The sequence below is a fragment of the Mytilus edulis genome, chromosome 1 (genome assembly GCF_963676685.1).
Source record: "Mytilus edulis chromosome 1, xbMytEdul2.2, whole genome shotgun sequence".
Classification (NCBI taxonomy): domain Eukaryota; kingdom Metazoa; phylum Mollusca; class Bivalvia; order Mytilida; family Mytilidae; genus Mytilus; species Mytilus edulis.
In genome coordinates this window covers 5948656-5964626 of record NC_092344.1, presented here as the reverse complement: position 1 = coordinate 5964626, position 15971 = coordinate 5948656, and the positions used below count along the sequence as shown (strand labels likewise).

The following is a 15971-nucleotide window of genomic DNA, read 5'->3' as shown; positions in this document are numbered from 1 at the left end:
AATTTATCATTATGTTCCTTGATTCGGCATACAAAATCTTCTAATATATACGTATGCTGTTCTTTTTGACAATTCCTGTATATGAATATGGTCATTTCCATAACATGATAGTAAGAAAATGGCATGTAAATGCCTAGATAAGAAAACGTTGCAAGATTGGTTTAAACATGAAAGAATATGAAATTAATTTTAGGTCTGATTTAAAAAAACAAAAAAACTTTTAATTTAAAAGATTTTAATGCAAGGATAATAAAAAAAAGTTTTAGAAAAAAAAGTTATATGTTATGCCAATTTATGGACCATTTTGTATGGTTATTGGTATCTATAAACACTTCAAATAAAACATGCAAAAAAATACTAAAAAATAATTTAAAGGGGACAGGGAATTTTTAGAAAGTAAAAACGTTTATCAGATAATTTGTAGACTGTTGAAAACGCCAATTTTATGTTAGGAGGTTTAGTATGATTGGTAATGATGCAAGTAACTAAAAGACAAAGGTTGGACATAACTATACATGTCAACTCACGGATGTCAACAATGAACCCATATCGTACCTTATAGATAGTTATAACCGCTTTTAAACGGATAACCCTCTATCCTGGGATCATGATGTCAAATCACAAAATAAAAATCGGTTGAAACGGGCTAGATTCCAGATCGTTATAGGCACAGAAGCAACTGAAAAAAATAACGGTGACACATAGCTAGTAAAGATTAAACGTACTCGTTTACTGAAACCTATGACAGAAGTCTAACTTCAAGTCAGTAATTTCCTATACTAAAACTATCTCAGAAATCAGAACAAGTTGAGCTATTGTCCCTGCTGTACATTTTCGAAGCAATATGTCAGCAGCAATACTTCGTAGCAGATAAACGTATTCCACATGCATCAGATGCTTTATTAATCTTTGGTATCTTTGACCTCCATTGTCAGAAATAATTACCTGGCACATAACTTGGAAGCCCCGTACCTGTCTTGAGTGCAAGTTGCAAATTAAAGTGCTGATTAGACAGTCATTAGCAACATCCTTTTCGTATTTTAAGTTCAACGGTCCAATTTATGCAGGGATTGGAATGGTTAGTTCCTTATGAGGCAAACAGAAAACATCAAAACAAAATATATGAAATCTTCTTCATTACAAATAAAGATAACACCACAAACAGTTACATTTCAGTCTAAATTATCATTAGATATACTGTTTAAAGTTTTGTATCCGTAGTGACGACCATATCGGACGCCGTATGCCTGGTTAAGGACGGTTATTTAAAATTAATTCATCAAGCAATATTCTTGTCAACAAGTACTTCAGAAAGGTATCGAGAGTATTTATTATAGCTTTTCAAGCATATATATGAAGGTGTTTCTTACATTTATTCATAGGAGATATTTTTTTAAAAAGATATCTATTAAAGTGAACCAACACTAAAACCAGGAAAATTCAAAATTTGTTCCTTGTCATTTTTCTTTATTTATATTCGATGACCTTTGTTTAATCAGATTATATCCGCGGCAGATTTTTACAGGAAAAAAAACCAGATTGCAAACATTTGCGTTTTCCATATAAGGACAATAATTTCTTGGACTTTTCAAATGAGTTATCCTTGAAATCTTTGAAAAAATAAACTTCTGGACGGATAATTAGTCTAACAAAACCGTCGCCTTGCAGTAGCGAAAATTTTGTTTCCTGTATTTCAATTTAAAACTAGACTTCAGCTATCTTACCTGCATTAAGTACAACGTTTCAGGCCATTATGATAATAAAACGAGCACACAAAATCATAGTTCAGTGTACTACTGGTTCTTTGTCAAGGTCATTAAACTATCGATCAAACGGTTGGGAGAATTTATAGGAGAACCCTTCAAGATGACACTAAGCGTTATACTACAATTTTAACCGTTTCTTTATCATTTTCGAATAAAACCTCAATCGATAACCTCGTTAGCATTTAATTTTTTTTTTTATAAAAGTCTTTATCTGCAAGCTACCGTTATGTGATAAAAGGTTAATGTCTCACAAAGTAAAACCCGAATGGCCAATCAAATGTCTTTCTCTGATTTTGATCCCTCCCACTTACTACAATGTATATAAAGCAAATGTCGGCCTACTTATTAATTATTTCATACGTATCACTATACAGAGTCTGAACACGTTGGATTTAACACGTATTCACAATAAGGATATATATATATACTACTTTTAATATTTTAATTCATTTGGAAGCAACGTTTTTTGTGAAGATGACATTCCCTGAAAATTTTGGAATAGATATGGATGCTCAAAGGTAAATACATATTTTGTATTGAATTACATGTTTTTTTATTTATTTTTACAGCTAAACAGTTACACAATTTATTTCGTAACCATATGTTGTCACATGTTTTATATATGCAAGTTGTATAAGATTTAATATATTTGCATTTCTGATATAAGTCGCCATGAAAGCCTTTATTCTGACTTGCAAGCCGTTTCAACAGAAGATTTGTTCTGATTCCAAGAATTAAGCGTAGAAGGATCTAGTAGTAAAGGACAATTATAAACTAACAATTGAAAAAAAGTGAAGATATTTCATAGCACATTGAAAACCTCATTATAATGTAGAAAACAAATATCTCGAATTTGCATCAGTTTTTTTGTAAAAGAGATCGGTAAAATTGCATCAGACAAATGCTTTAAACTACTCTGTGACGTCACAGCTATGATGCGAACTGCATATTGAATTTCTCAGTAGTAGGTGTTATTGACAAATTAATGTAAACGATCCTTTGTTTTTCCAGGAATGTAAACAACATTGGAATGGCTCTTAAAACAATTCTGATGAAAGCTAAAGAAGATGGTAGATTAGTCTGTGGTGTCTATGAATGTGCTCAGATTCTTCAAGAGTAAGTAGAATAATAATGATTATGTTTATCATGCATTGCTTTTCATCATTTTTAAATTGGCTTGAAATCTATTTATTAAAGTACCTGTAGGGTTAAGCTTTATTTATTTGGAGTAAAACATTGAATGAATTTTAAATTCATTTGGAATCTATAGAGTAAATGTAAGGTTAAATTTTGTATACTTGGAGTATTTAGATATTGATGAACTCATTTGCCCTCACCATCCAGTGTATTTAGTCTACAAACAATTCCATGATTACCTTCTTCACATGTTGAAACATCACCTGTTATGACTGTCAGATTTTGATTTAGTGCCAGGTGAAGTCATGGGGTTAAGTCCATGTTTTTGTCAATAAAATTACTATATTTTTAGCTTCTGTCTCATTGACTATACGCTACATCTATTTTTATTAATACCAGATCATTTATATCTTTCGTTTGTTTTTCAGAGTCCCAGACGACATTGCATTATGTCTGCTGCCAGAAGTAGTTGATACAGATGACGTCACTGCTAACATACAGCATAAACTCGTGGAAGCCTATTGTTGGGAAAACGAAATCGAAGTTGTAAAAGTAAGTTTTCATTGAATAAAAAAATTATTTCAGTTTTAAAAGAAGGAAATGTCACAGGAAGTTTTAACAAGAATAACCTCTTTATATGGTCTTACAAGTGCCGAGGAATGATCAGGAAGGAAAATAGTCATGTTCCTGCTTAACGCTAATACCAGATATAACTTTACCTTAATAAGTTTGGGAATTTTTCAATAAAAAAGTCGGTATTTCTTTCAATTTCCCTATTGTATGCGGAGGCGAGATAGTGCATAGCATGCATTGTTTTCACAGATCATAGTCTTAATCAATTATTTGTGTTTTTCAGGTTGACAACTTCCAAAAAGTTGGAAAGATAGTTCGTATGGACAAAACAGAGGAGGACAATAAAGATGTTGGTTGTGTTCTCATACAAAATACAAAGACGGACGAGAAAATAGATGAGAGTGCCAATGATTTCATCAATAACTACTACTCCATGTTAGCTAACCAGACACCAGTTGTAGCTTTGCCAGATTGAGGGCACATCATATCATCATGTGATTTAGTACCAGGTAAGGTTTAGGTTTAGGTCAAAAAGATAAAGTGATATACTTACTGTTAGTATTTCATATTGAACTTTCGAAGTTCGTCAATAATATTTGATATACGTACTGTACATGATAAGTTTTCGATTTTTTGATTGATCAACAAGTTTTTGTTAATTCAATACTAAAACTATTTCCTGAAAAGAAGTGGGTTAATACCTAGAAAACTATTGGCTAATTTTACAACATTGATAAGAATTTACTCAAAACTCTTCCTTGTGTGGACTCTTAAAGGAAAATATTCTAATACCATAATCCTTCTTTATTTTTACAGGAAACCAAAACCTGGAAGTTAACCTAAACTGATAAAACCATCATGGAACAAATCAAAGGTCAAAAAGAGGCAACGAGATCTCAACAGGACTTGCTGGATTACCGTGCAGAACACCAGGAAGCCTTCGACACAAAGTAGAATCCTGTAAAATGTTGCTTAATCCAAACATGAGATCCTTTATTCTTCCCGTCTTCAGTCATGAACTTTGCATTTCTTTGTATTCATCGAAAGTAGTAGAAAGTTCGAACAAGTGACATATGCAGTTACTATTGCGTAATAGTCCAGACATTTATAGAACATTAGTTTAAAAATAGACATTGGATTTTTATTTCACATGTCATGTGTTTATATGTATAATAAATATTTAAAAAAGAAGTTTATATTTGTTATCCTTCACGGGTAAATAGTTTGACACGGACATATTTTTAATAATTTATCTATTAATGATAATATAATGAAAAGTATGCCACAATGGGGTAGGTGTGCATTATGGGACGTTAAATTGTATTTAGCTGTGACCCACAAATAAAACTGTGTCTCTGCATTTACGAAAAAACTAATATGAGAGACATGTTCCAACGACATCTCTGAGATGTAGGCTCCAGAATTGTCAAGAAAAATTTCTCATGTTGCAATAATATATAACTGAATTCATTCTCGTCCCAAAAATATTCCGCAGTAACAAATTTGCAAAACGAAAAATGTGTAAATACAATTAAGAATCACATTATGTGCCAAAAACACTTAGTATGTCCGTCAAGAACCAATCGTATATTTTTCCTTTTCCTGTACAATACACCTTATCGCTATTTGTCCGCCATTACTGGATATCAGAGGTTCCCGTAAAATTTGAACGTCATAAAACAAAATATCTGACGCCACAATGGAAAAGTGATTGTTGTATGCGTCAAAAGTTCAAGTGGCCGGGTCAGCCGGGATTAGCGATAAGGTGTATTTGCTAACCCGACTCGTTAATGACAAATATTCAGCAATTCTGCCGACAACACCAAATACATGTTTTACCAATAACTGTTCAGTTATACTAAGAGTACCAATTTAACTGCACCAGATGCAGTTTGACAATCAATTCCGAAATTTATACAAATATTTAAACGATTCATAAAACTGTAAGGGTAAAATGTATTGCACAACCCTGAGAAAAAATTGAATACAACTTTCGATAGATGTGGTCGTCTTTATGAAAAACACTTCTTTTAAATGAAAAAAAGTAGTCCCTTGTCTGCTCAATGATTAGTTACTTGTTGTTTGCTTAACTTGCCCTCCTGTACAATATATTTTATGCATCTTTCAAATGAGAACAAACTGTCGTTAGGAGATTTCTTTAACGTGAAGAGGGAGTTGGACTCTCCATACATAATGAATCAGATATAATTTTCCCATTGCAACCGAACGTGGATGTGTACTTGTGCATCCCGGTCATTCAAACGGCATAGGTTATACTGGCCGCAACTTTGAATGTGGACTGATCAAAGCTGAAAAAATATATACGTCTTCCATTACGTTTATTTCGTTGAACTAGTGTACATTATTGTTAAGGTGCCAGCTGAGGACTGTCTCCGGGTGTAGGACTTTCTCTTAGCCATTCATTGGTTGCCTTAGGCTATTTATCTGCTCTTTGATCAGGTTGTTGTCTCTTTGACATATATTCCGTTTCCATTCTCTATTCTTTTAATTCTTATACATTTCAATCTAATAAAATGTGTCAAATGAATTCTTAGAGTTGATAAAACTGTGTTCAATGAACTTGTCGGTCAGTAACATGCCTATATCACTGCGCTTGAGCATCTCGACATAGGCTGCATGTTGATATCAAATATTTTTATTTCGATCGTGAGAAAAGCTATTAATACTGGCCGACCTGTTATTGTAATAAAGTGCAACATTTAAAATGTTGCCAAACAAACTTCGTAATATGTTTGTTTTCCTGGTCATAAAATCGTTAGATGTTAGATAATCTACTCCAATTGTTTACAGTCCCTTCCTGGTTCTTGATATATACCGGAACACTCTCCATGTCTGATTGGATTAGCTAAAATCAGGATAAGTATATTAAAAAAACTGTTGACATAATGTTTTACCCCGGAGATGTTTATTTCTTTATTATTCTCATTCTATCGTTTACTTAACGTTTGGTTTAAAAGTTTAGGTGCTCAATATAATCCTCGTTGACAGTCATTAATATAGGTTAAAAAGATAAACATGAACTCGACTAGAGAGACCTGAGGCTTAAGATTGATGCTAATATGTGTTTCTTGTGTCCAAGAAATATTGTTTTTAAAAGGTTAATAATCAATCTTGTCAACATCAAATATCCTTGGAAGGTAATCAAAATACAATTGTATGTGTAGAAGTCTCCTATTAATGAGAACAGTGACATTACCATTTCTTCAATAAGTCGTTGAACTCTGGAGCACTGATCGATATGAACATCAAGTACAATGTAATTGCCTCGAGGCTCTGTTGCTGTGCTACTTCTAGACAATCACGCGAAGAACAAAACACAACTAGCATGTAAAAACATTGTACAAATTGTTGTTCACGACAGTAAACAAAAACACATTGAGATATGGCCGCATGATTGCCGATGAGACAACTATACACCAGAGACCAAATCATTAGGAGGTCGCAACTCAAGGTCACCGTACGACCAACCTTCACACTAGCTAGACAGTACACATCCTGGTTTAAGAAAAAAACAATGAACGAAAAAACAAATATGTCATCCAACAACCAACGACAACCACAGCTGGCTACTGATAATAATGATTCGGCAATAACCATGTTTTGCGAACACTCTAACTTTCCTAAACCTGGATCAGCGATCAATGCGTTCGTACACCATTTAAAGCGTTTATAAAAATGGCTTGATTTATCAGTTCGGTATTATGCCCCAAAAAACAATTGACGAAAAACAAAGTACCGTAATATGGGTACTCGCGGTTGGTGCGGGCTAGTTCAAACAATGGCGGGGTAAACATGATTGTGAACACCAAACCATCCATATTACCCGCGACACTGATATAACAGCACAACATAATTACAAACTGCAAAAGTCAGTTGCAATTAACTCAAAAAATCGTCAAAAGGAAGATACTCGCTCTGTCAAGCAAAATGACAGCGAAATTTATTAAAGAAATATACAGCCGTAGGAAATTCGGGATGATAACATAGCTGAAATGTAAAAGGACAATTATAATTTACGTGACTTGCCGGAGAGACTCATGGGCAGTAAAGGTCGTTTGCCACTCTGCAGGGTGATATACACAATTAAAACACAAGTGCGTAATCATCCCGAAGTTCCGAAGATTTCAGACCTCAAAACTGTCAATATAACTGTAAAAATAACCAAGTGTAATACAGTATTGAGGCGCTCGATTGACTGTTAATCGAGAAATATTACACTAATGTTTATGTCATCATCTACAGTATTAGAATTTGGGTACCACTTGACATTTTTTTTTAAATGATGATATTTTTTTGAGTGCCTGTTCCAATTTAGGAGCTTGTTATTCAGTGGTTGATTTCACATTTCATCTTCTTTGTGACCACTTTAGAAAAACAAAGGGTTCCGGAAATCCCATATTATTCAAATGCTCGACCCCAGTGTTCATACGAGCCGATATAGAAAAGGACGTGTTATCATATATGCATCACAGGGCCACCAGATGCATTCTTCGATTCAAATTAGTCATTTGTTAAATTATCTCAGAAACTGCAATGTTAAAATTCATAAAATTCATAATAGGGAATTTATACAAACACAACTATCCGAACCTTTTTCGGATGCGATCTTTTCATGAGCAATTAAGGGGTAAATTTGCCAGGTGAGTGATTAGGGTTTAAGGCGGTGATACATCTCAAACTAACGATTCCGAAATGCAAACTGTATAGATTTATTTTAATGTTTCTACGAGGACTATCACACAACGCATTAGGAGACATTAATTTAAAATTGGAACCCAAAATATTGTTAAGAGTTGCAATCTTATAGTTAACTTACCAAATGATATTAAAAAAATTATTCAATGAACCTATAGTTGTTAATGTCTGTGTCATTTTGGTCTCTTGTGGACAGTTGTCTCATTGGCAATCATACCACATCTTCTTTTTTATATTATAGATTTATTTTTAATATATATTCAATTTGTTTCAATGAATGGTAAAGCACAGTAAGTTTTGCTAGTAAACCTACGAAATAAGATTTAAACCTTCGAAATAATAATAATAACATTTGTATACATAATTAGAAATGTTACGTTCAAGTAGATAAAAAGGTATTTTAAACACGAAATATGGTTAACCATTGTATTTCTTCTATTTTTAGTCAAATTTCATTGAGTCGTGCATGAAAATGAAACGGGTCAGTGGACCTAGTACGTCATACCTTTATCCTGCCGCAAAAATAGGAAGTTCTTATAACACCTTTAAACAAACTTTATTCATCGGATTTAATATTTGACGTCATTTCCTATTAAATTTGACAATTATCTGGCGGACAGGAATTACTTTTAATCTTTGATTTTGCATATAAATATTTAAACTCATATTCCTAAGTTCATTGTAAATGTACATATCATACTTGAATTCGAAATCCAAACCAGTCCTTGGTCAAATTTGTTGTTATCTAAAGATAAAATAGTTTGACTTTGTTTTACCTATAAAATAAATGCTATGTATAATAAGAAGACATGTGATTGATTTGTATTTTTATAAAAATAAATTTTTTGAAATCCAGAATTTGTCGGAACTTATATCCTACTTGAGTTCGAAATCAAAACCAGCGCTCTGGTCAAATTTGTTGTTATCAGTTAGCTATTCAAAATAAAATAGTTTGACTTTTTAGTATCTATAAATTACCTATATATAAAATAAATGCAATGTGTTAGAAGACATGTGATCGATATGCATTTAGTTTCTTATCCAGAATTTTCCGTTTTTAGTAAAGTCCACCCCTCTATAGTCATGTGCGTCATCGATATATTAGCTTTTGCATGCATGTGTCTATGAATTAAGGGAGGTGTGGGTACACGTCAAAAAGACAGTAACCAAACAAACAAACAAAAAAGTCATCAAAAAGTAACATACTTTCTTCAACAATGGACATGCATGCATGTATACAATAGAATAGAATAGAATAGAATAGAATAGAATATCTTTTATTTCCATAAGAGGTACCCTCAAGGGGCATAGTGCATATACATTCATGACAATATATAGTTACAAACAATTACAAATACAATAAAGCAAAACAACAAAACAGTATGCTTTAAAAAGTTAGACATTTTAAATATTACTTACAGTATCCCAGTGTTATATTATAAATGTTTACTCAAGGCAGGTGTTTTGATAAGAAATAGCCAAGTTGTTTTAAAATATTAATAGACTCACAGTTTAATAGCCAAATAAATTTATTGACCATATCCAAGGAGTAAAAATTTTTACATTCTTTAAATATCAGATCAAATAATATGTCTCTATCCTTAGAGTATACAGGACATTCTATAAGAAAATGAAGTTCATCTTCCCCTTTATTCAAATCGCATTTATCACAAATTCTTTGATGAACTTCTAATTTGGAATATCTCCCAGTTTCAATTTTAAGTCTATGAGATGAAATCCTGAATTTTGTGATAGCTTTTCTCAAATCAAAATTTTTCAAGATATTTATAGTTTTCTTTATGTCATGCTCTAAAACGTTTCCAGTATGTAAAATTATGAATAAATTAAAATTTATAAAAACCAAAGATCTGTCATTAACTACCGATCTCCAAATAACAAATAGACATTCAGATATGATGACACACATGCAGCATCCTGACTTGGAACACGCACGTGAAAACATGATGGGGTTAAACTAATTTTGGGTTTTATACAGGATTAAGTTCAGTAATTCATGAGGGAGAATCTTGAAGGTTATCTATGGGTTATGCATGGAGGGTTATCTTGAAAGTCATTCCTGAGGAAGGACATTGAAACGCATCTTCTAATATTATGCTCTGTTGTTATGTAAAGAAAGCAATTTTCTTATTTTAACAAGTTATGGGGATGTCGTGCTCTTCGTCAACTAGTATTATACTATATTCAATTTGCAAACGTCATTTTGTATTTTAAAACACTGCAGGTAAAAAAATTGACATTTCTGTGGGTGTTGTTCGATAAAAAAAAAAAAAAGAATGAGTATTTATGAATCTGTAGATGGTTTATTTGTTTTTGTTGTTTTTTCTTAGTTGTTTTGATTCATCAATCAGAAATGGCGAACGCTCGGTATTAAAATAGCATGCGGGACTAATATAATGTATACCCTTGTTTAAATAAGAAAAGAGACATGAACGAATAATTTCTTAATTATAATGCATGACGTACAGATATAGAAACTTTTGCATTGATTAGAGCAAATGAAAATCACCAAATATCCTATCACATTGACTCGACTGTTGTTGCAAAATTCTGTATTCAACATACGCTGACAGAAAACGTTCGATATAACTAATGCGTTAAGGCATGTAGATGGTGGTAACGACCAAATAAGGACATATAGTACTCCACGTAGGAGTAGGGAAGTAACCTTTTTAAAAAGTCAGGCTGACATTCTTATCTAATATTTTATTGTTTATGTAGGAGCATATTTAATTGCAGCCTTTTATAACTGTTTGTAAATATAGTAATTTTACAGCTATTTATAGAACTATTCTATATATGGGTATAGAACTATTCTATATATGGGTATAGAACTATTCTATATATGGGTATAGAACTATCAATGAGGGATACGTATTTATGGATTAATGGATTATCTGCAGTGTTTTAAGATTAGATAATATGTATTTCAGTCATATCGATTCCACGCATAAACCTAGTATAGTTACAAAGAGTGTTCATTTCTACTGAATGTGTTTAAGTCCCACAGGTCTAGTAAAATACCTAGAACTGTTTTTAATATTCTTTGCTAGTAACGTCAATGTTTTTGTTAAAACGCAAAATGTTGGATTGGAGGGCGCTATTGGGCTTCAATTGTTCCTTGATCATTATAGCACGGGCTTATAATTGTTCCTTGATCATTATAGCACGGGCTTCAATTGTTCCTTGATCATTATAGCACGGGCTTCAATTGTTCCTTGATCATTATAGCACGGGCTTCAATTGTTCCTTGATCATTATAGCACGGGCTTCAATTGTTCCTTGATCATTATAGCACGGGCATATAATTGTTCCTTGATCATTATAGCACGGGCTTATAATTGTTCCTTGATCATTATAGCACGGGCTTCAATTGTTCCTTCATCATTATAGCACGGGCATATTTGGTTTGAACGGGTCTGAAAAAGCTGTCTTAGACAAATCTTAAAATTTGTTATAAATTATCTTTAGTTAGAAAGTGTAATGACTAATGAGTGTTTTTGATATCAACTCTGTGACTGAATGACCCTAAATATAATTGGTATTAAGAGGGGACACATAATGGTGCTCTACAGATAATAGCACATGTGCGTATGTAGATTGTTTGCTATGCCAGGGATGCAAATACTACTCAAGAACACAACAACGTCCTTTTGTAACTTATCTAAAAGAACAGACTTCCGTTGACAACTTATTTAAAGGAACGGAAACCAAATATCATAATACATGCATCCGTCTTTGTTTTCCAGGTTATGGGGTTTGGACATACGACCATTTGTACCAGTCCCGAAAAAGAACTAACGTTAAGAAAACAGCAATAGGGACAATTGTAGCACTGTGATGGTGTCCTATACGTTAAGACATAACATATATTAGCCAGGGCCGTGTAAAGCCTTCCAGTGGCAACCTTACTTGCTCATATAATAACCAGTATAGTTAAAAAGGAATTTTATTGGTTTGTTTGTACACATTTTAAACTTTCAGGATTGTACTTTGTTTGGTTTTAAATTACTGTTGTGTTTATAGAATATTAATTTAAACATACATATTTGAATAATTTACTGATTTACAAAATATGCTCTTGTTTCAATAATAAAATGAATGAATCATGCTGCTTTATAATCATAGTTTATATAGTACTGGACCTTGGTTAGTTTAAATATACCTTGGTTTAATAATTTGTTATTTCATTTCATGTTTGTGTTGAGTGTTGACATATGCATGCATGATATTCATAAATGTCCCGCACAAACAAAAGGAAGCTCCGCTCCTTTGAGTACAAGTTCTATCTAAGTCGGGATCAATTATTGCCACATCGTTAAAGCCATCATCATGGGGTAAAATAGGGTGAGATAGAAAGTATCCAGTGTTGATTAAGTTTGTTGTGAAAACAAAATGCCGTACTTTTATTTGCTTTATTAACAAGTGAACCAAATCACCTATTTAAATTAAGTTTTTTGCGCACTGATCTCGTGTCATTTCATGACAGGGCATTGTAGATCGGTGCAGTAGACAGTTAGATTGAAATAACAAAGATCTGGTTAACAAAACGCTATTTTTTGTGCGTCTTGCCTGCACTTATATTCCGTGTAGGATTTGATAGTTCCATTGTAACCCATTTACTGTTGTTTATTGATTTACCTTTTTTATTTCGTCATTCAAAATGTACTTAAGCATTAAGACTGATAATGATTAAAATTGTAAAATATTCACATTTCAATAATTCCGTCCAGTGACAAGTTTCAAGCATATATATCAACGACGATTTTATATAAGCGTTGACCTGAATGCATACTTAAATTATTTTGTGTAATGATAAGTTGTTTCTCTTAAATTAGTCCGACATATAATTATAAATAACATAAAAAAAAGGTATAACTATGTAAATGTGACCCAGTAACCTAATGTTAAAAATATAAGACATTTAAACTCGTCAGATCCAAGAACAACATAGTTAAAAAGAACAAAGAAATCTACGTGTAAGTCACTCTATTAAAACCCGCCAAATATTAGAGACGTACGATATGGGGTCGTGATTAAGCAGACGTTAGTACATTCAGCATGACGTATATAAGTATGATCTGTTCAGGTGTCTTATACAAAGATCGTCTGATCACAACACTAGCTGACATGGATTTTATATATAGTTCTATAAATAGATATCATCTGACTTAGTCACGAATTACCTGGCCAAAGGGAATACCCTGAATGATATTGAATCACCTTCCACGTAAATACATCCAACTCACTGTATAGTATCAAAAGTATGTACTTTGGCCGGCATGACGGGGAATGTAAACATATAGAGTTAGTTGCAACAGGGGTAACAACAATGAACCCGGAACGCGTTCATTTAGTAGAATTAATATCAATACGTTATTAATAGTATGTATACCCAATTAAAAAAGGTTATTTAGCAAAACAAGTGACAGAAAGACGATATCATTTTAAACATTGCATCATTTTTTAGATTACGTTTAGATAGTTATTTATATGAACTCTTTTTTTTTATAGAGCAAATGCCTTTCCTTGATTACCAAAGTTTGTAAGCTTTCTGTGGACATGAATGCGACTGATATTTCGGTAACATTAATTGCTATCAAAATCTCAGAAATGTAAAATATTAAGTAATAAATGCTGTATAAATTACCGCAAAAACAAACTATCAGATCTGTTGTATTCATTGCATATTTGTAAATATACATACAGTCATAAATAATAAAATAGTTTTAAGATATATACATTGTATATATGTAGGACTCCGAACCGCAATAATCACACTGAAGTGCGACGGTGTCATTGTGGCTCTATCTTGTTGATAGCTACGCCGAAGTGCGATAGTGGTAACGCTAAAATGCGATGGTTGTACTATTTGTGGCGGAAAAACAATAATTCGTTGATCTCATTTTCTACAGATCGCATCCGTGTTGACGTTACATTGAAGCATTTTTCAAAAGTACAACAGGACTCTATATGTTCACTTTCGTAAAATTTCAAAAGTACAACTGGACTCTATATGTTCATTTCGTAAAATTTAAACATTTCAACAGTGGCGTAATCAGAATGGGAGTCCGGGGGTTGCAACACACTTTTTGTGGCGATCAATGCTTTAGATTGGGGACATATGGTTGGACCCCTCCTCGGGCATTTTATCCTGGGTTGGAACCCCCTTTTAAATGACTTAATCCGCCCCCGGTAATGTTTTTGTGTACCGGGATCTCAATGTTTTAGCACCCGTTAAACTGTTTTCTTTGTTTGACATAGTAATGCACCAGATTGTCTTGTGGTCTTCTTTATCTATTGTGACAGCATTACATGGTACACTCTTCTTTGTCCACAGCTTACCTTGATAAAAACATTGATCTGTAAATAACTTAACCAATTTAAAACCGTTATCAACAATTAAACTTTATAATTGTTAAATACACGACAAGCTGTCGCGTGGACCAGCTGTCAATTCGGTAATTGTTCACACCAGCGTTCCTTACACGCAATCGGATAGGCTGTTTGGTTACCTACATCTTATTGAAATTACTAAATAATGGGACATTTCGATATAATTTTCTTTGTTATCATCTACGGGGGACGTTCATAACACAAAGTAATATTTGATGTTTTTACAATTTTTGATCGTGTTTGGAATGTAGTGACAGATGGCGCGTGCGACTGTGTATTCAATATCTCACCTGTCATATACAAACTTAAAGGTTTGACAGCTGTGTATTAATCAAACATTAGACACTTAGTTTACCGTTTCAAAATGCAGGCAGATGTCCTTTCCTAAGCAATACACCTAAAACAAAACCATAGTAACGGTCAGCACTGTTGCACGATTTAAAAAGAACAATGATCTGTATCACTGATCAGAACCGAAATGACAAGAGATATCGATAGCTATTGTTTTATCAAGGAGATGATCTAAAGGGTGTAGCAATAAGTAGGACTCTGGCTGCCAAGTAAATGAAAATTTAAGACGGTTATTTACGCATCTTTTGGACAAAAATTTAATCTTTTAATTCATTACATGTAATTTAATTTTTTGAAAAAATATGAGATTCGAATTGCATTCATATTAAGCATTTTTGAACCAATTAACACCAGAGCACAATCATCCTCGAGTTTGCTTGTACACCGATTAATTATGCCTGTCGTCCAAAACATTGGTCGCTGGTACTTATATAACAGTACCCTTTACAAAATTGGAACAATGTCGAAATGTTTGTCTTGTATGTTTTTTTTTTTATTTTTGTTCATTTATATGTTTTGGAGTTTAGTGTGACGTCCATTTTCACTGAACTAGTAAACAATTTTATTTAGGGGCCACGGCTGAGGACTACATCCGCGTGCGGGATTTTCTCTCTGCGTTGAAAACCCATTGGTGGCCTTCGGCTGTTGTATGCTCTTTGGTCGGGTTATTGTCTCTTTGACATATTCTCCATGTTCATCCTCAATCTTAATCAAATATTTTTCGGTAATTTTTCCATAGTCACGAAAGCTTGGAAGAAATAAAGCTATTATCTTTCAACTTGTTAAATCGTGGTGGCATATATGGAATTTATGTTTTATGTTAAGAAATGGAGAGCAATTTAGCGTTATCTCAAAATATTCATAATTTACGTATGCACTATCGAGACCTGTTTCTATCATATTGCAAAACATTGCGTTAAGAAAACAATTGATTACTCGAACAAACGCATGCGTGTGTGTGTGGTTTTGTTTTTTAGCAGGTTTCCGTATTCTCTTATTATTTTTTTAAAAAAG

The 15971-nt window shown here is 33.0% G+C and overlaps 1 protein-coding gene across 1 annotated transcript; it reads left to right on the top strand.

The window, feature by feature from the left end:
- Positions 1-2118: 2118 nt before the first annotated feature.
- On the top strand, positions 2119-4667 carry LOC139522666 (growth arrest and DNA damage-inducible protein GADD45 gamma-like). Its single transcript, XM_071316137.1, has 5 exons — positions 2119-2284; positions 2778-2882; positions 3332-3455; positions 3760-3985; positions 4293-4667. The coding sequence occupies exons 1-4, from the start codon at positions 2241-2243 to the stop codon at positions 3949-3951; spliced, it is 465 nt and encodes a 154-aa protein (XP_071172238.1). The 5' UTR covers positions 2119-2240; the 3' UTR covers positions 3952-3985; positions 4293-4667.
- Positions 4668-15971: the final 11304 nt, after the last annotated feature.